The 26,408-nt window shown below is 31.9% G+C and overlaps 4 protein-coding genes across 5 annotated transcripts; all 4 read left to right on the forward strand.

The window, feature by feature from the left end:
- Nucleotides 1-851: 851 nt before the first annotated feature.
- LOC114367180 lies at nt 852-2,259 on the forward strand. 2 transcript variants are annotated; one of them, XM_028324304.1, is made up of 4 exons: nt 852-1,052; nt 1,129-1,199; nt 1,265-1,412; nt 1,482-2,259. In XM_028324304.1, exons 1-4 carry the CDS (start codon nt 993-995, stop codon nt 2,016-2,018), a joined length of 816 nt encoding a protein of 271 aa, XP_028180105.1. In that variant the 5' UTR covers nt 852-992; the 3' UTR covers nt 2,019-2,259. The 2 variants fall into 2 exon arrangements, with proteins under 2 accessions (XP_028180105.1, XP_028180106.1); XM_028324305.1 differs by having other exon boundaries at nt 1,485-2,259.
- Nucleotides 2,260-3,337: 1,078 nt separating this feature from the next.
- On the forward strand, nt 3,338-6,138 carry LOC114367691 (lysine-specific demethylase JMJ703-like). The gene is made up of 7 exons (XM_028324890.1): nt 3,338-3,364; nt 4,602-4,673; nt 4,761-4,838; nt 4,984-5,316; nt 5,434-5,505; nt 5,605-5,829; nt 5,998-6,138. Exons 1-7 carry the CDS (start codon nt 3,338-3,340, stop codon nt 6,136-6,138), a joined length of 948 nt encoding a protein of 315 aa, XP_028180691.1.
- Nucleotides 6,139-10,968: 4,830 nt separating this feature from the next.
- Nucleotides 10,969-14,112, forward strand: LOC114368064 (G-type lectin S-receptor-like serine/threonine-protein kinase LECRK3). The gene is made up of 2 exons (XM_028325413.1): nt 10,969-11,841; nt 12,346-14,112. The coding sequence occupies exons 1-2, from the start codon at nt 10,974-10,976 to the stop codon at nt 13,938-13,940; spliced, it is 2,463 nt and encodes an 820-aa protein (XP_028181214.1). The 5' UTR covers nt 10,969-10,973; the 3' UTR covers nt 13,941-14,112.
- A 1,203-nt stretch (nt 14,113-15,315) lies between these two features.
- LOC114368065 (beta-glucosidase 24-like) lies at nt 15,316-19,645 on the forward strand. The gene is made up of 13 exons (XM_028325414.1): nt 15,316-15,497; nt 15,607-15,676; nt 16,279-16,337; nt 16,431-16,506; nt 16,687-16,764; nt 16,851-16,938; nt 17,043-17,295; nt 17,419-17,534; nt 18,257-18,471; nt 18,577-18,608; nt 18,748-18,850; nt 18,964-19,060; nt 19,171-19,645. Exons 1-13 carry the CDS (start codon nt 15,372-15,374, stop codon nt 19,337-19,339), a joined length of 1,482 nt encoding a protein of 493 aa, XP_028181215.1. The 5' UTR covers nt 15,316-15,371; the 3' UTR covers nt 19,340-19,645.
- The last annotated feature ends 6,763 nt before the right edge of the window (nt 19,646-26,408 follow it).

Genomic DNA, 26,408 nt, shown 5'->3' on the forward strand with positions numbered 1-26,408 from the left:
TATTAAAATTAGTATGATAATAGATATTTATATTAAAATATTTGTTCTAAACTTATTATAACAATTTTTTTTAAAAATAGTTTACACTAATAAGTTATGTGTTAATGTGATTTAAGTAAAAATTTCATTTCTAATGAGTTGAATGTAAATTATAATATTTTCTTTTTTTTTAAAAGAAATCATCTCCATGTGTTATGTTTTAAATATATTTTCTATATTAAAAAATTTACATTTCAATATCAATGTATAAAAAAGCATTATCTAGGTGAAAGAAAATATTAAATAATTTAGTTAAATGAGAAAATAGTAAACTAGAAATGATTAAAAATAAAAATTTGCCTAAAAATTATTAGTTTCTATAATTACATAAAAAATATAAACAAAATAAGTTAATATTTTAGAAACGGAGAAGATGAACAAATTTTGTGAGACGACTTATATAAATTAAAATATATTCTTTTTTGAAAATAAATAAATTAAAATATATTTCACTGCAATGTAAATATAGACATTATTTTCTTACTATATTATAATTTAAAATAAATTATTCAAATTAATTGATTGAAGAACTACTTATTAGTTAAAACAATTTATATATATAATTAAAAATTCTAAATGTTTCAAGACCATATGTACCTTAAATTTGATAGGCCATAATTCATTTCCAATAAATGACATATAAATAAATTCTCAAAATTTTATCAAAAACAAGAAAAAAAAAATTGTTTGGGATTAGTAGTCGTAAAGATACATGTACATAATCGTGAATCTAATTATTGTCACAAAATGGAAACACGTTATTTAGTGATTAGAATTTGATGTTATAAAAAATTATTAAAATTTCACATATTTGGGGCAAAGCAAAAAAGCTTTAGAGCGGTGCTATTTTGCACGAAACACACGAATAGACACGTGCTAGCCTAACTTTTTTTAAGAACACAGGAAACACCGCCGCCGCCGCCGCTTTCTGCCGCAACCACCGTCGTTAGAAAATGGCGGCCAGCAAATGCAATTCAGCTACTCCTCTCATCCCCGTGCCCCCTAAATCTCTTGTATTAATTCTTCTTCTTCTTCTTCTTCTTCACTGTCATGAAATAAATCATTCATTATTACTGTTACTGTTTGTAGATTTTCTTACATGAATGGTGGCTTGTCAAGCAACGCAAGGGTTTAGCCGTTGGCGGGCTTGCTTCTGTCGAGTAAGTTTACTTGTTCTTTTTATTGGTTTGAATTTGTTCATTCATTCTGTAATTGCAATGCGCAGAATTGCAGATAGAGAAAGAGTGTTTTTGTCTAGCGTGATTGTAGGCAGAGAAGAGACCAATGTCCTCCACTCTGAAGATGGTATCACTATTCTTTTCCGTGGTTTCATTAACACCTCTCGTTCATCTCAAAATGGCGTCCCCTTTCAGGTTACAATCATTTTTCTATTCTCTTCCATTCTTTCATCAAAATGGTCGCCCAAATCCAATCTCTTTTAGCAGGTATGCCAACACTTCCTTGTTGGATTTCCGCATGATTGGAAAAAGTATTCAGCTTATAGTTTTGGAGATGCTTTTGGTGACTCAAGTGTTTGTTCAAAGAATATTTGCCATGGACTGGGAATTTCTTCTGGGAATCATTCCAAGCAATCTCAATCTACTGATAACATGGAATGTGAATGTAACAATACAGCGTCCCAGCTGCAGGTTGGTGAAAAAGGAATCTCAGATGTTGCAGTTGAAAGCCAAGCTGGAAACAAAAAAAGCTTCATGAGTATGTTTGATTCTAACAAATGTACAAGCACTTCTGGAAAAGGCACGGTTAAACCTCTAACTTCCAAAGAGAAAATGGACCGCAAGGAGAAGCAACAAATTAGACAAAAGATAGTATTAGATGCCAGCAATTCCTGTAATAGGATGGTAACTAGAAGCATTTCCAAAAGAAGTCACACAATGCCTAAAGAAGATGAAAAAGCTACAATAGCCACTGTTGTTTCTCCAGTGAGGAGGTCTCCCAGGCTTTATAGTCGTAGATAATGATCTGTCACACTGAACTAGTGGTAGATTGTCAAACTTTTGGTTGAAACAAGAAATATGTATTGTTAATGTAAAGGTGTTTGTGATAATTGCATTTCTATCATAGCTACATAACAGATTTATATTGATTGACATCTGTTAAGTTTATTCCATATGTATTGGGAAGGTGTGGTGCTTATTACTTATCAATACCAATGTTATACTGATTTAGAATAATTTATATTTTTGAACCTTGATACTATTTCACTTTAGAAAGAATAATTTGTATTTAAGAAAAGGTTTGGGCACTAGGGGCATTGGAAGAGCTTATTTAGGGTTTATGTTTGAGTTTGGGGTTTAGGGTTTAGAGTATCATATTTATGTACTTGCAGTATGTTAAAATGTACATTCACGCACACATACACTACACAGTGACGTTACAAGAGAAATAAAAAATGTAGTCGAGATATATTCTGTACTTTAAAAAGCTTGGGTTACAATCGTACATAGTACGCAACAGTGTTGTTACAGGTTGTTCATACGAAGATTTCGTGCAGACAAGAACAACCTTGGTTCTTCACTCCGGTTTATGGGTCCCCACGTTTTGCTCGTTGACAACAACTTTGGGATGACTTTAGAGTTTAGGGTTTAGGGTTGAGGATGTAGGATCTTCCGCCTCGTGTTATGATTCCCTGATTTACGATTCTGTGTCCCCTTTCCAAGTCTGAGTAAAATCTTGAGTGTGACTACCTTGCTTCTGATATATTCTTAACTTAAAACAATGTCTAATTTTTTTATCACTCATTGACACATTATTGTACATGTTGCTTCTGTGTCCTCTATGTTAAGATGCACAACTTCTGTATCATTCCTTAGAGTTGAATTTCATTAGCTTTTGGTTTCTTTGTCCACACTTCCCTCTTCTGTCTACACTTCTCTTCTCCTATTGAAATGCTGGATGTTTTATTGAGCGGTTGTACTGGTTTGAATTTCGAACTGTTGAGTGAATAATAATTCTATCAGGGTAGTAAATTGTCTGCAATCATATTAAATTCATTCTATCCCAATATTTCATTTTCTATTCCAAGTACCCATTGGTGCTAAAAATGGTTTTCTAGAAAATATTTGCTTGGCTTTTGCCTGCAGTGATTATGGAAGCGGATTATGGAAAGGATTGCACCAAATTTGAGAAGAGAGAAAATCTTTCAGTTCCCCCTGGTTTTACATCCCTGACATCTTTCATTTTGAAAAGGGGTGGAAATGTTAAGAAAAGTGATAAATCTACAACCTTGTGAATTGCATCTGAACAAGAGCCAATCTTCATGGAGACTATACCCGAGATGAATGACATTACTGCTTATAGACAGGTTCTTATGCATCGGCCGTGGATAATCTCGGACCAGAGCAACCACCGCAAACCTGAGGAATCTCACACCTACGGCATTTTTTTTTGTTAGTGATTAGATTACTGATAAAATCAAACTAGAAAGGCATAGTCCCAGACAAGATGATCAAATCAAGATTCAAATAGTGAATCATAAGTTTGAATTGTGAATCATAATGTGTATAAGTGTATTGTAAGATTCAAAGACAATGAAATATAACTTCAAATATATCACATAGTTGATGCATAGTGTTCAATCTAATAATTTTAAACTAGAAATAGATAAAACAACGTAGCCATAAAGCTCATCTACAAATTAATAGTTATATCTAAGTTTGTGAAGTCTCTATTTTACAAGAATGGAAGCGAATCAATGAAATAACAAAACAGGGTGCATGCATTGGACAAGTGAGAGTCAGTGACAAATAAATTTGTGAAATAATCCAATAGGATAAGTTCAGAAGTGTTCCTTCAATCCCTTTCCATTTAACAGTTTAAGCTTATTTGACTTTTCAATTTATTTCATGGAAATTGGTGAAAGAAAAGTAAGTAAAAGTAACAAATTGTTGTATCATGTGATTTATATCAATGATACGAAACTGTACTGATTCGTTCATGTATTGTAAGGTTCAAAGTCATTTGAGATTCATCTAATGATACAAATTGATAGTTAGCTGAATCGAATTGTGAATCATGAGATTCTATAACTATGGTCCCAGAGCAGACAATGGCTCTTGCTGCACCATAAGTTAATTGTATTGATACTTTATACCCAGAATATTGAATCTGAATTCTGAAATGAAATGCATGAATGAGAATATGGCAATATGAATAAGTTTTAATGATTTTGTTCATTAAAAAATCAGTGTCGATGTTTGTTTTATATTGAGTAATAATTTCAATAATAAATACAAGAATCAAGATACTATACATGTCCTTAGGTGGTGGGTAAGGGTAACCTACAATAATTGGAATGGAATCTTGCTGATCTTATCTTGTTCAAGTTCTGCATTGTTATTAGGACTCATATTTAGATGCAGATAGTGTACTTAAACTGCCTATGTTTTTGTTTGTTTTGGAATTAGGTGTGAATTAGGCAATATCTCACTACTGATATTGGTAGAATAATCTTTTATGATTACTTCGGATGACTGATTCCAATTTTCCACGTGCTTTTGTGAGCATAATCTTTTAACTGTGTTTTCTTTTTCTTTTGCGAGGATCCCTCTTTAAATGCTGGTCGTCCAAAAGGGGCCATACATGGATGTCCAAACTGCAGTAATTGTGTGAAGGTATGTACCATTCAATTTACCTTTCCACATTGGAACAGTCATGATCATGTCTCCTTTTTTTGTTTGTTTATCAATGTCTTGAACCAGGTAACAGCAAGGTGGCATCCTAGGGATGCCATAAGAGGAGTTTTGGAAGAAGCTCCTATTTTCCACCCAACAGAAGAGGTACCTACCACCCAACAGAAGACGTGTACATGGAAACACTCTTGTGTTTTAATGTACACTTCTTCATTTATGTCATCAAATGTGGATTCTTATGATTGTTGAGATTGTAGAATAAAATGTTTGAGGAATTGTGTACATTATGAAGGAATTCAAAGACACACTTAAATATATTGCAAGCATACGTTCCAAAGCAGAACCTTATGGAATTTGCCGTATTGTCCCTCCTACTTGCTGGAAATCACCATGCTCTCTTGAGAAAAAGAACTTATGGGAAAAGTCTGAATTTGTTGCTCAGATTCAGCGAATTGATGGACACCAAGTTCAGAATGCACAAGAAACTACGGCTAGTGCTCGTGGAAATACAAAAACCAAGAGAAAAGGAGATGTAAAAGTAGCTTTAGACTCTCAGCTTGGAATAGAAACACCAGCATTCCAAATACCCAGAATGTTGAAAAATGTGACTGTCAGTCTGAACCTGGTCCTACATTCAGTCTCAAAACATTTAAGAAATATGCAGACATATTTAAGAGCCAGTACTTCAGTTACAAGGATAATAAGAAGATTATAGGTTCCAATATAAAATATACGTCAGCAGTGGGAACCATCTGTGAAGAATATTGAGGGTGAATATGGACGGATTGTTCAAAATCCAACTGAAGAAATCAAAGTATATTGAAGGATAAATTGAAACATGCAGTACCTTGTCCATCTTCAGTCTTTGATACGTTGTGAAAATTCTAATTTATCTCATTCTACCTCATGGTAGGTGCTTCGTATTAACACTTTGGAGGCTGGAGTTTTTAGCAGTGGATTTTCCACACTTTCTGATCCTGTGGAGGCATGCACTTACCCTGAATATTTGAAATCTGGATGGAACATGAATAATATACTTTCACTGTCAGGTTCCCTTCTTTGTTTTGAAAGCTCTGAAGCTTCACGTAATTTTGCCCCCAAGATTCACGTGGGAATGTGCTTTTCTCCACTCAACTGGGTATGCCATCGCTTTATTGCCTTATACTTGCATGCACATCACATCTTTGTTTTCAATATCTTTTCATTCTCCTAATGGTATTCTGGGAGAAACTTCCCAACTAATTTTCAAATATAATTAATGAACCCCTTCTGCTTACTTTTCTTTCTAATCGGTTGACAAAAACAGAAAGTTGAAGAGCACCACTTATACTCATTATCTTATATGCATTTGGGTGAACCAAAAGTGTGGTATGGAATCCCAGGAAGATTTGCTGCTAACTTTGAAACAATTTGGAAGAAGTATCTCCCAGATTTGCATGCAGGATAGTCTGATATGCATGATAATATGGTGAGAATATGATTGCTTGTTATGAAAAATTATTTTTCTTTGAAAAGTAACTGTGATGCACGCCTAACAGCCTTTTATTTCTCATATTTTTCTTCTATTAGCCCCTTCAATATGAATCCTTGCATGTTTTTCTGACAAATATCATACTATTGGTTAGATGGATTCCGACTCTACTGGATTATTTATACACTAATTCCACCCATTTTCCAGTCAATATCTCCCAACTATACTAATTTTCTCTCTTTTTATATCATCTACTGAATTTCAAAAGTTTCATTGACCATAAAAAGGATTCCTAGTTTTGAAGGAAGAATAAGTGTATGTTCATTTGTTTCATCAACTGAAATTCACTTGTGCAACGGGCACTTGGAGAAGGAAGCATAGGCTCAACTCATAAAATCTCTGTTCACTTGGAGAAGGAAGCATAGGCTCAACCCATAGAATCTCTGTTTGCACTTGCTTAAGTATAGCTTACAATTACATTATTGTAATCAACCTGGTTTTGCAGTACCAAATGTAAAATGCAATGTCCTTGAGTTGAGGTTTTTTCTTTTTACCTAGAAAATATGAAGCACTAATTTTCAACAGCAACTCAACCTTTTGCTAAAGCTGTCTTCATTCACAATACTAGTTTCAAAATAAAGCTCAATTTCTTCTAGGCTCCAAGTCTGACAAACCTTGTTCTTGCTGGTTGCAATAATCTTTCTTTGGCTTTGTTGAAGTGTTTAATAATTGCCGCCATCAATTTCTGATAGAGAAAATAGGAGTAGAGAAAGTTACTCTTCAACTAGTTCTATTCTGAGTGTTTCGATAAATTCATGTGAGCTGCCACCAGAAATATAAGGTTCTGTATTGTTTTTAAGGGAAAGAATTTTTTGATATGTTAAACTTTGAGGTAGGCTTCATGCAAATATTTGGTACATGTATCATTCAGGATTTGCTTGTGCCTTCAACTAAGTTGTGCTCCTCTTGAGTCTCCAAGGATAAAATGTTGTAGAGCTATAATGAGAACGGAGTAGAGAGACTTTGCTTTCATGTAAATTTATAATTATTTTCATTAAAATTTATTAACCTTTGTTTTGCGAGTTTATTTGAATATAAGCAGATAATTTAAATATAGATATAATGTTTTAAAAATAAAATTGTTATCATTTTGTAATTTATTGTAAACAATTCATTGTAAATGGAGTTTTTAAGTATTGTGTGAATTTTTTTATAAAAGTTTAAGCAGATTGATTGTTGATTTTTTTTCATGAGATTATCATTGGAAAATAAAATATATCAAATATTATAATTTATTAAGGTAGCTTATCAAATATTTCCTTGTAAACTATATATTCCATATTTATTAACATTTAAATAAAGAGAAAATAGAAAATAATTATCCTAACTCTAAAATTCTTAAAGACATGGGTCTATTTTATAGCATATAGTTGTAATAATGGTTCTAAAAAAATTAAAAATTATAATAATGGTGTGAGTAATTTCACACAATCTCTCACTCATATAAATATGAATATTTAATACAATATAAATATTAAATTTATATTTATTTTATTTATTGTTGTTATAATGTTAATATGTAAAAATTTTAACTGCATTTATTATCAAAATTAAAATTTATTTAAACAATGTATTTTTATTAATAATTTTAAAGATATTATTTTTAATTATGTGATATTATTGAAGATTTTAATTGACTATTCTTGTCGCATCATAAATTAAACATTCTCATTTAGTCTCATCAAAATTATATAACATTATTATTATCATCATTTTTTATTATTTAGATAACTGATTAGCAATAAAATAATAACAATAAACAAGTGGGAACAAATACTACTATTTTATAGTAGTTACATTATCTCTTATTTTATTAATTTTCTCTATTTCTATTTAATAAATATTTTTTTTATTAAATTGACTATCCCATTTTTTTTCATTACACCTACTTATATCTTAAATAAAAAAGACACTTAATACATTTGTATTTATAATGATGTTATTTTTTCTTATTTAAAAAAAATTAAAAGTATATTATTATTAAATTGTGTAAAAATAGATAATAATAATAATATATAAATAGATATTATAAATATGTGTATAAATTATATACATAAATTTTTTAAATAAATGAACAAATAGATATTTTAGCATGCTATATTTATTAGTTGTATATAAAAAATATGTGCTTAAATTTTATAATAAAAATCATTAATATTAGCTATTTAATCCTCCAATAATTTTATATTGAATTGATTCAAATTATAAAGTTTAAGTTTTGATCAATGGTTAAGTTTTAAGTTTAGATTATTTTGTCAAATCAACGATTATTATAAAGTGTAACTTTTGATCCAACGGTTGTAAAAGTTTCAAGTGAAATTTACTTATATAGATAGATATAGATATTTTCATATCACATTAAATCATATCAATGGTTGTTAAATAGAAATTTCAATCTAGTGACTCAAAAATGTTAAAGTGAATGTCACATAATTGAATAAGATCAACAATTATTTTTAAGTTTAAGTTTTGATCTGATGGCTGTAAAAACTTCAAGTAAAATTTACATACACACATATATATTGATAGATAGATAAACATACTTTAGTTGCAATGTTGGGGTGTGAAAAAAATAATGCATGAGAAGTATGATTTCGTTGTGCATGTTCAATAGAATCATACTTATGTTGTGTTGTTTGGACATGGTGGTGAAGATCTAGGTCCATGGGTCTTGATTGATGCATAGGTGTTTGAACACAAAGGTGGTAAGGACGCGGGGACAGAGGTGTGTAGGTGGTGTTGTGCGTGGTTAGAGTGGTTGGGTTCAAATATAGGGTGGAGATGGTGTGGCAGTGATTGGATGGGTAGTGGCGCATTGAGTGGTTCATGTGCGGATCTAGTTGGGGTGGGGTGTGTGCAACAATTTTGCTAGAGGACGAAGGTGGAGTGATGCAAAGAGAAGTCTCGAGGTTTAAACAATCACACAACAAAAACATGGTTTTGTTGTGATCTTTCCTTAGATGAACAACAAAATTATATTTTCGTTATGCGTTTTTTAAAACCGGAAAAAGTTCCATAGTGGAAACACAATCTCATTGTAATTTCGGTACAAATACATAATAAGATTGTATTTTTGTTGTGTTATTTTTTAAAAGAAAAAAAAACACAACAAAAATATAATTTTATTGTGAATTTATTACAAATACACAATGAAATTGTATTTTCAATGTGAGATTTTCTTGAATTTTATAAAACACAATGAAAACTCGAATATATCTTGGAAATAAAAAGAAGGTTTGGGGTGGGGGAATTAAAGATGGATGGGTGGTGGGTTTGAAATGAAAGTTTTTTCTAAAGAAATTTTATTTTTATAAGGACCAATAGCAAATGGTGCAAGGGCCAAAAGCAACCCCTTAATTTTAATGGTTAGAGAGTAATATTGTTATTGATAACTATAAAACATAAATCATGTTAACTTAAACCGTACTAGTACACAAATATTTTTTAATTTAAATATCACGTCAATATTTTTTATTTTTTTATCTCTCTTTTTATGTCGTATCATAAATTTTATTACACCTATATTTTTCACTAATTTTTTACTCTCATTCTATTTGTTCAGTTGAATAAGTTAATTTGTGTAGATAAAACATTTTTCTAATTAAAAACATTATTTTGCTTACTTTTCATTTCTGTTGGTCGCACTTTTACTTTTATAAATTCTCTCTTTCTTACCATGACATCATGAAACTGGATAAACAATCTTCGACAAAGTTATTCTAATTTACGTACTTGGTCAAATCATAATTGTATTTATTCTATTTCTGGGTTTTCTCTTTAATATCCCGGTCGTAATTAACGTAGCTACCCCACCCCGGTGTAAACATCCTTAATTAGACATATGTAAGCGTCTGAACACTATATATATATATTAATTGAATTAATTAAGAATAACATAAAAATGATCAAATTTAAAATAGATAACAAACACATGATAAAAGTTTCTTTATAAAAAAGCGCATGATAAAAGTTAAGCTTGAAATAATTAGTTTTTTTATATAAAAATAATTAGTTATTTTAATCCATATACAGTTTTATTAGATACATTGATCCTTATTGTCATATTGTGTTTCATAAGTTTTAATTGATATCTGAAAAAAGCTTATAAAAACTTAAGTACTTATTTTGAAATGAATGTTACTTGTCAGTTAATTTGAATTAAACGATTAGTTTAATCATAAATATATTAACATTCTAGTGTTCTCAGTTCATTGAGTCGCATACCCCATGCTATAAGATTAGTTTATGTAATTAATTAATAAATATAGAGAGAAAATAAGATCATCTGGAAAATAAAACAAACCGGCCAGCACATTATTATTGCTTATTTATTCAAGGCATTTGACCACATGCCCTGACTTTCATTCACATTTCAGCAGACCTTTCTTTTGTAGACTAATTAATGGAAGAAAGTTTATAAGAAAATTCGGTAGTTGATAGGAGCAGGTAAGTAAAGCATTTCAATGGTTACGGCTCCTCTCTTCGAAAATTATAGTGTAAGTGTCTGATGTGACTTACAAGGACAAAGGTTTCAATTCGTCGCGGTGTTTAATCATGATACACTCCATAATATATTCAATTTTATTAGTTGTTTATTCATTAAGGATCTAACTACCCTTCCTATAAAGAACTTATAGTGTTTTATTATAAGAAAAAAAATAAAACTTAAGACCAAGACCAAATCAAACAATACCGTGGCAGGAGAATTTGACAACACTATCATGCTATAAATTGTTATTTGACGAATTACAATGTTGTTAGAGAGCACCAAGATGGCCTCTTCAACTTTTCTTCGTTCCTATTTTCTGCTTCTTCTTCTAATTATTCTCCCCTTTCTCCCATCTGTGTTTAGTGCTACTTCTTCAAACTGTAATGTAGACTTAAATTCCTCTCTGGTCACCAATGGCACATGGAATTCACCTTCTGGTCACTTTGCCTTTGGTTTCCAAAGTGTTTTATTCGACAACAAGGAGTTCATGTCCGTGCTTGCAGTTTGGTTTGCCAAAGACCCCAACAGAACCATAGTATGGTATGCAAAACAAAAACAAAGTCCTGCTTTTCCTTCCGGTTCCACAGTAAACCTAACAAACAAAGGAATTGTAGTCAACGATCCAAAGGGTCATGAGATGTGGCATCGTCCAGAAAATAACACTACTATTGCCTTAGTATCATGTGCTTCTATGTTAGACAATGGAAGTTTTGTGCTTCTTGATGAAAGTGGGAAGCAGGTTTGGGAGAGTTTTGAAGAGCCTACAGATACCATTTTGCCTGGTCAGAATCTGGCTAAGCCTAAAACCTTCAGAGCACGTGAATCTGACACAAGTTTTTATAATGGGGGTTTTGAACTCAGTTGGCAGAACGATAGCAACTTGGTTCTTTACTATTCACCACAATCAAGCGATGATCAAGCCTCTCAATCTCCTACAGGTGAAGCTTACTGGGCCACTGGAACTTTCAAAACTGAATCACAACTATTCTTTGATGAGTCCGGACGCATGTACATAAAAAATGACACGGGTACAGTGATCAGTGAAATCACATACAGTGGACCAGAAGAGTTCTTCTACATGGCTAGAATTGACCCTGATGGGGTTTTCAGATTATATCGGCATCCGAAAGGTTAGAACCTATATATTAAGCACCAATGTTTTCATTTTTTTTTCCATGTATTTTTATATGATATGTATCTTATATCTGAGGGCGAGCCCTGGTGCAGCGGTAAAGTTGTGCCTTGGTGACTTGTTGGTCATGGGTTCAAATCCGGAAACAGTCTCTTTGCATATGCAAGGGTAAGGCTGCGTACAACATCCCTCCCCCATACCTTCGCATAGCGAAGAGCCTCTGGACAACGGGGTACGAAGTTTTTATGTATCTTATATCTGTATCCGTATCGATACTTTTGAATGATACTTCATCGATACGTATCTATGAAGTGTCTGAGGCTTAGAGTCTAAGCCTTTAAAAATGTTATGAAAATCTAAATAGAAGAATGTTTTTGGTAATTCTTAAATTTGGATTCCTAGAATTGCAATTATATAATCACTACATCTATTGTACTATCCTATATATTGTCATATCGAATACAATCATATGTGACACAAGTATGGTATCTATGCATCACAGGTGAGAACACAGTTGCTGATAGTTGCAGTTCGGGGTGGTGGAGTGTGGTGCAACAGTATCCCCAAGATATTTGTCTTTCCTTCACAAAACAAACTGGGAATGTAATCTGTGGTTATAACAGCTACTGCATTACCATCAATGGGAAGCCTGAGTGTGAGTGCCCGGATCATTATTCTTCTTTTGAACATGACAATCTCACAGGTTGTAGGCCAGATTTTCCCCTGCCGAGCTGCAACAAAGACGGGTGGGAGCAGAATAAGGATCTTGTAGATTTCAAAGAGTATACAAATTTGGACTGGCCTCTCTCTGATTATGACAAGTTGGTTGCAACTGCTATGGACAAGGATATGTGTAAACAAAAGTGCCTTGAGGATTGCTTTTGTGCTGTAGCCATATATGGTGAGGGACAATGTTGGAAGAAGAAGTATCCTTTCAGTAATGGAAGGAAGCACCCTAATGTTACTAGAATAGCTCTTGTCAAGGTACCTAAAAGAGATTTGGACAGGGGTGGGAGAGAACAGACTACACTTGTGCTTGTCATATCAATATTGCTTGGGAGCTCAGTGTTTCTCAATGTGCTTCTATTTGTTGCCTTGTTTGTTGCTTTTTTCATTTTCTACCACAAGAGGCTTTTGAATAATCCAAAATTGTCAGCTGCAACCATAAGATCTTTTACATACAAGGAGCTTGAAGAAGCAACCACGGGGTTCAAACAAATGTTGGGTCGTGGTGCTTTTGGAACAGTCTATAAAGGGGTGTTAACATCAGATACAAGCAGGTATGTTGCTGTGAAGAGGCTAGATAAGGTGGTGCAAGAAGGCGAGAAGGAGTTCAAAACAGAAGTGAGTGTGATTGGACAAACCCACCACAGGAACTTGGTTCGTTTACTTGGTTATTGTGACGAAGGGGAGCATCGTCTTCTGGTGTATGAGCACATGAGCAATGGCTCCTTGGCTAGCTTTCTCTTTGGGATATCAAGGCCCCATTGGAACCAAAGAGTGCAAATTGCTTTGGGGATTGCAAGAGGTCTCACATATTTGCATGAAGAGTGCAGCACTCAGATCATTCATTGTGACATAAAGCCTCAGAATATACTCTTAGACGAGTTGTTCACGCCAAGGATTGCTGATTTTGGGTTGGCAAAGTTGTTGTTGGCTGAACAATCAAAAGCTGCTAAGACGGGTTTGAGAGGGACAATTGGTTACTTTGCACCTGAGTGGTTTAGGAAAGCTTCAATCACCACTAAAATAGACGTATATAGTTTTGGGGTGGTGTTGTTAGAGATCATATGTTGCAAGTCAAGCGTTGCCTTTGCGATGGCTAATGATGAAGAGGCACTTATAGATTGGGCATATCGGTGTTATAGCCAAGGGAAGGTGGCTAAATTGGTAGAAAATGATGAGGAGGCAAAGAATGATATAAAGAGAGTGGAAAAGCATGTCATGGTAGCAATTTGGTGCATTCAAGAGGATCCTTCGTTGAGACCCTCCATGAAGAAGGTTACCCAAATGCTTGAGGGCGTGACAACAGTTTCTGTGCCACCTCGCCCTTCCATATTCAGTTCATCATCGTTTGAAATTTCATTTACTTCGTAACTAAATTGTTGATCAGTGTTTCTATGATCATAGTTGTTTGTTGTATATATTTTATTTGTATGTTTATGACTACTGATTCTCTTTACTGAGATCGCTTATAGTGCGTGTGTTGCATCATGTTTGGTTTAGTCTATTAAGTTGGAGATGCTAAACAATTAGAAAATTATCGGTACCTTGTGGGACTAAAGTAAACTAACCAATTCCTTTCCGCATAATCATTCATACAAGAGAAAGAATATACTGCAATCCTCAATAACATAATACAACTAGAAAATTTATTGAAAAAATTGTCATTTTGTTTACCCTAATCTCAAATTTATGATTTTGGTTTTCATAAATTTTAATTTTAATTGTAATATTTGATTTCTCTAGTCTTATAAATTAGGTGATTTTGGTCTTATTAACAAATAATTTTAATTAATTGAGTTATCAAATTAATTATAAATTAATCAAAATTATTAATTATAAAAAAATTGAATTAAAAATGATTAATCATAAATTTTCACAATATCATATTTCTTCTCTTCTTCATAAATACCTCTTTCTCTTCTATATTTATGGTTGTGTGATTCTACCATCATAATACCCCAATTAGATTAGAGTTAATAGTCTTAGTGAAGTTTTAACTGAATTAAAACTTTTATCTTCTTAATTTTTAATTATAACATTTAATGCTTAGTTTTATAAATTTTTCATTTTGATGAAGTTGATGGCTTATTAACTTATTATTATTATTATTATTATTATTATTATATCAAGCTGAATCCATTCAAGTCACCTCTAATTATTATTAGGACCAAAAAAATTATCTACTCAAGCCTTGTTTTTGGTGGAGCTGAATTAACAAAATAGACTTGTTCAAGATGCAAACAAATTAACACATGGGTAAACTTTATCTTAATATCTTTTATAAGTAATTATTATAAAAATTAATAAATTTATTAATAATAATTTATAATTAAACGATAGTATAAATATTAATACATATAGTATTATTATTCTTAAAATAATGATTTTATTTCACCCTCCTTCAAAGGTTTCACCGACTTCCATAAAAGGGAACACATTTTCCCAACACAATTCGAATGGTACGATGAAGACGGCATATAAGGGAACAAATTTTCCCAACACAATTCGAATGGTACGATGAAGACGGCATATGGTAGTTTAAGCATGGAACCTATTTTCCCTTCTCAAGAATAATGGCATCTTTTCATTTCAAGAACTTTAACGAATGATATAATTTAAGAAAACAATATAATATAATAATAGTATAGTATAATAAAGTTATCCTTTTTTTCTTGCATTTTCTCTGCCTTTTCACTTGCTAAAAGACAAAGAACCCTCATAAATATAAACTATATAATAATATAAAGTTCAGTTTAAGGGTGCAACCCAAAGTTTGAGAATTGAATTCGTTCAGATTTGAAAATGTGGGTTAAGGTTGTTCTTCTTCTCCTTGCAGCACTTTCTCTTTTTCACTTAGCCGCAGCTTCTCTTAATCGTAGCAGTTTTTCAGCAGATTTCTTCTTTGGAACAGCTTCTTCAGCTTACCAGGTTTTGTTCTGTCCCAACTTGTTTAAATCTTTAGTCTTTTAATCTTTCTATGTAAAAGGGTTGGATCTTATTTGCATTTTCTTTCTTTTTATGTACTTGGGATGTGAAGTATGAAGGTGCAGCACGTGAAGGTGGCAAGGGACCTAGTATATGGGACACCTTCACTCATAGCCACCCAGGTTTGCATCTCCTCTCTTCTTTTTCCCATCATATTTCTTTGTTTGTTCATTTTGAGTAGCATTGTTTCATGGTTATTTCCCTTTGTCAATATATTTCATTGTTTTGTTAGTAGTAGCCACCTTTTTTTTTTTTTATCCACAAATATTGGTTTGTTAGCTTTGGTAGAAATGTCACTCGGGATAATTCGAACTCGCGACCTCTTCCCCCTCCCTTCTCCTTTGACCATTTCCCAACCACTGGGCAACCATATATATTAAACCGACGAATAATACCCAAAGAGTTGAATGGGGCAAGCTTAAGTTAAAAACAAAAATAATAAGGATAATGGTAAAATATTTATTGGGTTAGCATTGAAGAAGATTTACTTCAATGACCCCCCATTCCATTTATTTGCTTGACCAAATTGATTTTGGGGGGCTAATACGTGGAATGAGAAAAACAATGATCATCAATTTATCTCTGTTAGCAATATAAGCAATGTTTCTTGGTCCTTTCTCATTTTGAAGTTGGTCTATACAAGGTACTTTCAGATAGAACAGAGTTGGTTTACTGAATAATGAAACAAACTCCAAATATTGAGACATTTTTCTCTGTTGTTCAGATAGAATAGCAGACCACAGTAATGGGGATGTTGCCATTGATTCATACCACCGCTACAAGGTACTTTCATTCTTCTAATTTGAGTTTAGAGATCTAGATGAATTTCCTTCGCTTTTGAGATTTTATTGTTTGCTCACACAATTTTTTTTCCAGGAAGATGTGGCCATGATGAAGGATATTGGATTCAATGCCTACAGGTTCTCCATCTCTTGGCCAAGGATACTACCTCGTGAGAAACTCTAATCATCCTTTAATTATCCTCAGATTAGTTGTTTGATAAATAGTTATTTATTTTTTAGGTTTTGGATAATTAGTTTGCATGATTTTAAGGGAATTATTAGCACTTTGAATTGCACATAGATATCGATGTGTTCATAATGCAATTAAGCTTAAACTACCTTGAATTTAGGTGGAAACCTGCAGGGAGGAGTTAACCAAGAAGGCATCACATATTACAACAATCTCATAAATGAACTGATAGCAAATGGTCAGCAGAAGTTAATTTTCTCTCTCTTCCTCTCTCTCATGATACTCCAAATCAAACTAAATTATATATACCTTTTTGGTTTACAGGACAGCAGCCCTTTATAACTCTATTTCACTCTGATTTCCCTCAAGCTCTTGAAGACGAATATGGTGGTTTTCTTAGTCCCAAAATTGAGTAAGCAATAGTGAAATATGTTATCTAGAATAGATTGAAAATGGACTTGTTCCTATTATTTACTCCCAACTGATGAAGAATCGGTACTTTGATTTTGCAAACAGGCAAGATTTTGCAAATTATGCAGAAGTATGCTTCAGGGAATTTGGTGACAGGGTTAAGCACTGGATTACATTAAACGAGCCAGTGCTATATAGCAATGGAGGTTATGGAAGTGGTGGATCCCCACCCAATAGATGCTCCAAGTGGTTTGCTAACTGCACTGCTGGTGATTCTACTACCGAGCCCTATTTAGTTACACACCACCTCATTCTTGCTCATGCTGCAGCAGTAAAGGTCTACAGGGAGAAGTTCCAGGTAAATGCATTATTATAATTATTTTTAATACAACAGCGAATATAATTGGTTAGAATTTAAGACAAAAATCATTCAATATGTGGTCAGTACAAGATTAATTGACAGTGGATGATTTTCTAATAGGCTTCTCAGAAGGGTCAAATTGGGGTAACACTGAATTCTGCTTGGGTTGTGCCACTTTCTCAATCAAAAGAGGACAGAGAAGCTGCATATCGAGGTCTTGCCTTTATGTATGACTGGTAAGTGTCTTTGCCACTTAGAAACACTCTTCTTGTTTCCAGTTATGTTAAGTTTCGCAACAGCTTGTGATGCAGTACAAAAAGAGTAGGATTTCGTGGCAGAAAATTAGCCCTTTCTTTGTTTCCTTTTTTATTTTAAAAAGTCTGAGGCTTTTGAGCCACTAATTTATTTCCTTTTATTAAGCATTATGTCATTGACCATTAGCATTAGGAATGCCTTAAATTTGATTTTGTCTGAGATTTACCCTAGAAATTCCTCAACTCAATAGAGACTTGAACTTCTATATATTGTAATCAATAACAGACTTGGGGAGGGGAGGAAAAATAAAAAAGTTTGAGCATTTTCTCAGTTACAAATTCAATTTCTCAGTATTCGAACAAATTAAAGAGCTTTTGGATTGCAAGTTCCGTTTCACTATGCAAGCTGCATCAGTTTGTGCTGTTTTTGTTTTGGGGGATTACTCTGGTACGGCAGTACTCATATTTATCCTGCATTTTAGTACCTTGATGAATGAATCATAAAGCATTTATTGGTTGCTGATTAAGAATTTATTGTGGGAACTGAGAATCCAGTATAAATAGCAACCTATGAATGTTTTAACTAATCAAAATCATACTACCATTCTCCAGTTAACAAGTATGAATACCATAACAACTCCAAGTTTTTTAACCTTTTCTGGTGACACAGTCAGGTCTAACTCCTCTTTTTGTGTTTACTCAAGGTTCATGGAACCACTTTACTCTGGAACATATCCTGCTGTAATGGTTAACAGAGTTGGAGGTCGTTTGCCAAAGTTTACCAAAAGGGAATACTTGATGGTTAAAGGGTCCTATGATTTCATAGGGTTAAACTATTACACTTCAACTTATGCAACTAGTTCTCCTTGCCCACGTGAAAGGCCAACTGCCTTTACAGACGCCTGCGTTAGATTTACTAGTAAGTCATTCTATGTGAAGCTCTTACACACTTTCCTATTAACTTCTATTGAATTTTCCTCATTCACTTGCTTACCCACGATTCATTTTGTTGCACTTGCATCAGCTGTAAGAAATGGGCTTCTCATTGGTCCAAAGGTACTTGTATAGTTATCACTTCATTAGTACTAGTTAACCAAGAGTTTACTCTATTTACGAATAGTTGCACTTTATTTTTCACTATACCTACTCGATAAGAATTTTTCAGAAAGGAGTTGAGAAATGAATAATTTTGCAGGCAGCCTCAGACTGGCTCTACGTCTATCCACCAGGAATTCAAGGTCTACTAGAATACACTAAGGAGAAATTTAACAACCCAATTATCTACATAACAGAAAATGGTAAAATTTTCTGCAATATTCTGTCACTTTTTTTTCCTAAAATTGATATTTTGCCATGGTAAAAAATGCTAGTTTTTCCGTTTCCATGAATTGTGTTATTTGAATTTTTGCAGGAATTGATGAGGTTAATGATGGGAAAATGTTACTTAATGACAGAACGAGGATTGATTATATCAGTCACCATCTTTTGTATCTTCAAAGGGCCATAAGGTGAGTTTAAAGTGAACATTTTAGTTATAATTCTTATGAAATTTACTTAGACCTCTTTTTTTTCTGGACTCAACAATTGTAAGCTAAGGCTCAAACTTTGAATCTGGTAGGAATGGAGTGAGGGTGAAAGGATACTTTGCATGGTCATTGTTGGACAATTTTGAATGGAATGCAGGGTACAGTCTTCGGTTTGGGCTCGTGTATGTGGATTACAAGAATGGACTGAAAAGATACCGCAAAAGATCAGCTTTGTGGTTCAAAATATTTCTTCACCAATGAAATGATCCTTGGTAGTGAAAGACAGAATTGATGGGGGAAGAAATAAGAATATGTTGTTTCTTTCTTAATCCTAGTCATTTTCTTTTGGCCATTGTAAGATCTAAGCAGAGCTACTTTGATGATTTCTGACAGCCTGCCAATAGTGAGGCTTCATGGTTATCTGTATAACTTACTTCCATTAATAAGTTTCTGTATTTGGTTTTCCTGTCCCTACCCCAACACTCATATAAGGACAACCAAGAGCTCTCTAGGGCCTCCGACATGTTTTAATTAGGTTTAAATATATTTTTAGTCTCTAAAGTATTACATGTGTGGTTGATCTCCTAGATTTTAATTGCGTCAACTGGATTTCTAAATGTTCATTGCATTTAATCTCATATAATAATTGATTAACATCTCAGCATTATGTTCTAGATGAAAACTTATGTTCAAAATTATGATAATAATTGATCAATCCGTTATATAAGCTAAAAACGTATGTTCAAGACAACTGATAAACTAGTGAAAATATTTCTTACTATTCAATATTAATATCATATTTTTTGCACCAACATTTTACCATTATTTGGTCACACTATTTCTGAACAGACAAATTTAAATTATCTATGAATTTGTTGTCATTGACCAGAGTGAACGGTCACGGTTGCTATAGTTGTTGGACTTGGATCCTGTTAAGGACACAAGTTCCGTATTATTGGGCCAGAAGTAAATAGAAGGTTACAGAGACCATGAATTTAAAATGTTAAGACATTTATTAACTCACTCTCACTTTTTTTTTCCGGAATTTTTTTAGGTTAAATTAGTTTTTTTGTCCTCTAATTTATTATTTATGTTTAATTTGATCCTCTAATTTTTTTGGATTCAATTTGGTTATTTAGTTTTTTTTTTCAATTTGATCCTCTAATTTTTAAAATTGATTTTGAAAAATGTGTATTTTGTGGTATTTTAAAATCACTTTGTGATGATTTTGAAGGGCAAAACTGAATTAAAAAATAAATCAATTCAAACAAAGTGTAATTTCTTATAATTTAGATTGAAGGATAAAATTGAATCAATTTAAAAAATTAGAAAATTAAATTGAATAAAAAAATAAAGGATTAAATTGAATTTAAAAAATAAATTAGGGAACTAAAAAATCAATTTAACCAAATTTTTATCAACTTAATTTTTAAAAGCTTTCTCAGTAAGCTGACAAATTAATATTATTTAAAAAAAAAAGTTGTATCTAATGCAGAAAGGCAGGCCCATCAGTTTCTATCCCAGATGAGAGAGAGGGGAAGCAATGCCTATATTGATTAATTGGTTTTCTTTATTTTTCCCTTTCAATTTTTAAATTTCTCTCAAGTTTTTTAGATTCTTTCACTGCACACTTTTGTCCGGTTGGATCTCTGCTGGCTTACTAACATGTCATTTACAGCCATTCAGTGGTATTCGGGGTCTCTCTGTTCTACCAATTTTTTCACACACAAAATTGTAATCAAAAGGAAAGCTCGACATTAATTAACTAAAGATTGCTGTTGCAAATAGTCGGAAGAATTGTAATGGAACAACTAAAATTGTTTCAAACTTTGTGTATAATCTTAAATACAGTTAGCATTTTCGATTCTTAAATAATTGGGTTGTAAGCAATGTTTAATCAGTTTGATAAGTGATTTGATGATCTATTTCTCTCTAGCCAAGTTGACAATTAATCTAAGTTTAATGGCATTCATTGTAATTGATATTAATCTAATTTATAAAAAGTTAAGAATGACATCAATTTAATTCTCTAAAAAATCAAAACCAAATTCTGGAATAAACCCTATAAATATAACTTCATTGGATGCTTTTGTAGTGCTTCGTTTGAGAGAAACAGTGTATTTAATTCCCCCTTCTTGCATTTGTAATTGTTGTCCAACATGGCAACATCAATAATGTATTGTTTTCTCTACCATCATGGATATATATAACTAATAACTAGGCCTAGGGCCAACAAACATGCTCCTGCACAGCTTTTGAAAGCGAATTTTCATCTCCAAAATTTAGTAAGGAATGGAGATAGAAGGAACCAATTTCTTCTCTCACCAAACTCAGAAATTCAAAGCAAAATTAAATAACGTCTATAAGACTATAATAAATATAGAACTCTACTAATGCCTTCTCCTTTTGGCTCATAGATCACTTCAAATCTAACCTATGAAACGTATTTACCTAAGATGTTAAATATATTTCCTATTTGGTCTACATTAACAGAGTCGTAATCATGATGAGATATTGTACCTCCAATAATGCACAATGCTGAACCTTTCCCTGAGAATTTACTTAAAGCACTTTTGTTAGATAAAAACAAGATGAAATGCTTGCTCAAGTAGACATGAGCTAAAAAAGGACTCAATAAATGCACATGGAAGAGGGACAATCCTCACATGTAAGAAACATGGTCCTTCACTGCTTTGCTTCCTGAATGCAAAGCATTCCCACTTTGGTTTTCTTATGGTGCAGCCAATCACACCCCTTCTCCTTATCCCCTTTTGCCAAATTATTCACCCATCACTTTTGCCACTGACACATAGTTCAAAGTCTCAAATGGGTCATCCTTGTCTGTTCTGACCAATGCATGAAGGACCTTTCAAATTTCTTGCAAAAAGAGCCCTTCCATAAAAAAAAAAGGGGGCTTATTCACCAAATTAGCATTAAACACGTGATATGGTAGCTTAATTTACATATGGATCTTGTTAATCAAGGATACTGATTAAAGATTTAAAAAATATTTATTATAAAAGTCATATAAAAACAAAAAAAAATCATAAATATTATAATTTAACATATCTTAATAACCTTTTTATTTTAAAATTTCTGAAAACATTAGTTAACATTTATCTTTACATGTTAGAGTAAGCTTATAGCGTAGGAGTATTAGTTAAAGCCATTGCCAAACTAGTGAGTAGTGAGTAATGACCCACTTGCCACTTTGTTGTATTTTCCTATTCTATACCAATGATGAAGGCAAAGCTATGATTGGTGTTCAGCCAATAATGCAGCCTTAATTGCTCAGGTGCTTGTACTAATTGGTCGCTTTGCTTGTCCTCCAAGCTGGGTACAAACCATAAATGGGTTTGGAATAAGTTAACTTGTGGGTATTATAGCCTGCTTTGGTGGAATTCAATCCATTTAACAAGGCTGCCAATGTAAATTAATGGCCTATGTATCCTTCACACAAATACTGTCATTTCTATGATTCAGTATTCTTCTAGCCAAATAAACGTTGTTTAATTTATGATTTTGTCAAACATGCAGTTATGAACATATTTTAAGAACTAGTAAAAAAATGAAAGTTCATATTAGAAAAAACATTTATTACCCTTTTTTATTTGTCATTTTTAAGAAAGTTTTTATTTTATACTATTATGCCATTACAGATTATAATTTAAGATTATAATTTATGATGAGTTTGTTGAGTTTTATAATAACTTAAGTTCTATTAATAATGATTTGTAATATTATTTTTTATTCTTTTTATAAGAAACAAATTTTAATATATTTTATACTAAAACTTATTTCCTATAAAAAGACCAAAGAAAATAGTTGACAATATAAAATTGTTTACTCTCACGGCATGAAAATTAAACTTTCTTTCACATTTGGAACAAATTCTCATGTAGAACTCTATGGAAAGTGCTCCTACTTCAACTCTTTCAATTTATATTACTGAAGATCTTTTACTTGGGGATTGGCATCTTCGCCTAAGCAGGATTGTGCCATAGCCGGATTTTCATCCACAGAACGCTTGGTAACATTATTTTCTTCAATCATACTCAAAGTGAACATATAAAATAGTAGGGTTATGACTACATATTCTTAACCAATAACTTGGAAAAAAGAGTAGTTAATTCGACCATAGTTGTACACTATAGAAAACGATAGTGCCATAAGTCATAACCACCACCTCAACAATCCAAATGGTTACTTGTTTGTGCAATATTCCTTGCTTAATAATACCAAATTGAAAAGGTTTCAAGAACTTGAGTAGTTAATGGCGTAATTCAACCTTGTCTTGCAATCCTTCCTACAAAAGAAAACGTGTCATGAAATTATTAATTAAACCGCACCTTCTACACCTTCAGTTTGTTAATTTTTAGTTTGCTTGTTTTTGTTCTAGAACTCTTTAGATTTGAATTTCTATTAATTGGAGAATTTAGAATTATAAAAACGATCTGAATGAATAATTTGATTCCCCTACAAATCTATATAATTATGTGATCTATTATAAATTTGAAATCACATATATATATATATATATATATATATATATATATATATATATATGAGTTTAATGTCAATTAAGCGATAATATAAAATAATTTTATATTATTATTTAATCACATGTTATTATTTAAATTACTTTAAAATAATTATTTTAAAAGTTAATTAATAAGTTGTGTATAATTTTTTTAATATTTTATTAGGTTTTTTACTATATATTAGGTTAATGTTTTAATTTGTAAGTATGTCATTTTCTAATAAAGTTTTTTTTTACACTATTGGTGTTCTAAATTTGAGTATGCTTCTAATTAACCTTTTATAATTTGCCCTTCATCCATTAGACAAACGATAATATAATTCTAATAACCTGATTTCCTCTTATGATTTTGACCAGTTAACTATCTCTGTGTTTTTAGATTTACCGAAATGCTAAATGAAACCATAACCTTATGAAGTCGATCTACAGAGATATCCAATTTCAGCTAAGAAAAGAAAGATATAGTTAAATATAATAACGATAGTTAGCTTTCTCTTCTTTGTCAATTGATTATGAAGTTTCTGGCATATTCCTAAAGTCAAGGTCCACTAATAATTTCCTTCTTATAAGGAAAAAAAGAAGTTTTTCTCCACTTGCACCTTGATTCCAACAAAGTATTTCTTAATCTTAATTCCTGATGATGGAACAATTAATTATCAAATGAAATAGTTAGTTATATATATAGCTGTTCTTCCCTTTTGGGCTAAAGTATGAGGAGTTGATCGGCAGAAAATTGCATCAGCTACTATCTGTACAACCTTGCATTGCTAGCTTTCGAGCCAGAATCCAAATGAATAAAGTTGTAAATTAAGACAACTAATAAGATTGGTACACCCACTTTCACCAAAATAGGACAATATTTTGGAGTTGTTACGCATGTTTTATAAGCAGTTAGAGACGATTACATATAACCACCTAATAATCATAAATAATCACAAGCCTTAATCTCTAATATAATCTTATATTCTAGATCGAGGTTCAATTCATTAGTCCAAACGGTGTAGTTAAGCTATGACTATCAGTTCTTAATACTATTTTGTTTACACACATCTTGTCAATTCTAGGATTATTTATTTATGCTCAATTTGAGGAACATATACGTCCGAAACAAAGTCCATGCAAGAAATTTGTGTGACATCACAGTACCACTTTGGTATATATATTTGAATGGGTCAACAAAGAAACTTCCAGCTAAAAGGTAATAAACCTGTCAAAAAAAAAAAACTAAAAGGTAATAAATAGGTTATCATCAAAGAAAGAGATGATAAATTGCGATAGAAAAATACACAAACATATTAAAATGTTATTTAATGATGTTTATTACTCGTAATAATTGAAAAATTTTCTACATCAATTATTGTTTTTAGGTTGGAGAATGCTGGTGTAATAATTGGTATTACTTATTAGTACAGGAAAGAAAAACCAAACTGGAAAACCTTTTCTTTCATTAAATACTAAGCTTCAATTCAACTAATTATTGCTTCTGCTATGCGTAGACTACGGGTCGTAAGAGGAATAAATCACTTGTTATAAAATAAATAAGTATTTCTAACCCTCTTATAATTCAATTGTTATATATTAGAATCATGAACAAATTAGATCATGCTCGTGACTTGAGATTGTGCGCGATAATGGCCATTATTCATGATGTTTTAAATTAAAAATCCAGGAGTCAGAGATATAATGCCTTTATCTTTACATGTCAACTGCCAGGTTTGTATATGCATATGTGTTAAATTGAAAATTCCATTCACATGCCCGCACGATTTTTATATGCTTATTATGGAATGGAAGGAAAATATTATACTGTATTTATTATCAATATAATAGTAAAATAAAGTGATTTAAAAAATTGTCTTTTGGAGGCTACACACGCAGTTAATCTCTTTCTTTTTAAGGGGGATTTAGATGGAATTAATCTTTGTTTGCATACATTGGAAAAGAGATAATTAAAATACCCAATATTCAACTAAAGCTGAAATTGTTAAAATATTGGTGTGATAAATAACCCTTAATTATGATGGGGATATCAATCTAATTTTTAGAGATTTTTTTTAATGATATCTTAATTTGACAAGTTTGATTGTGATTATATATACTCATAATGTAGTGCTCTACGGGGGAAACTGATGTGGCTATAATCTTGTATTCTTATACGCGGTCATTAGTGAAACATAAAAGAGAACGAGGAACCTTCTTCATTGCCTGGTTCTGACAAAAAATACTACAACTACTTTTGTTTCCTCATGCGTCAGAACCTGCAGCAACATGTGGACCCTACGATGCATCATCAACGGTTGCCATTATCTCGAATAGAAAAACCCTGCAAAGTTGGATTGAAATGTTTGCCTCTAGCTTATGATCATCTCATCTTTTTTTTTTCAGAAGAATATTTTTAATTTATCGAATTTTATGATAGATTCTATCAATTAACTTAATCTGATTGAGCATTTATAATAGTAGCTATTAATGATTAATGATTGGTATTTTTACATTGATTAATTATTTTTAACTTGATCATTTTCTTTTAAAAACCAATCTTTTAATTAAATTTCGGGTGCATTGAGTAAACAATATAGCTACGTATTTATTTATTTAAATTTTAGTACATCAAATTTTATGATACGAGTTTAGTTATGAAACTTATTGAAAAGTGTTTTTTTTTTAATTCTAAATCATTTTAAACATTCAAATTGATATAAAAAAAAATGAAAGCTGATCAAATCAATAAACGTAAAGAATTGTAAAAAAAAAAATCCTTTTTTTTGCTTTGTTTCAGTTTAGTTTTAA

The sequence above is a fragment of the Glycine soja genome, chromosome 9 (assembly GCF_004193775.1).
Source record: "Glycine soja cultivar W05 chromosome 9, ASM419377v2, whole genome shotgun sequence".
Taxonomy (NCBI): domain Eukaryota; kingdom Viridiplantae; phylum Streptophyta; class Magnoliopsida; order Fabales; family Fabaceae; genus Glycine; species Glycine soja.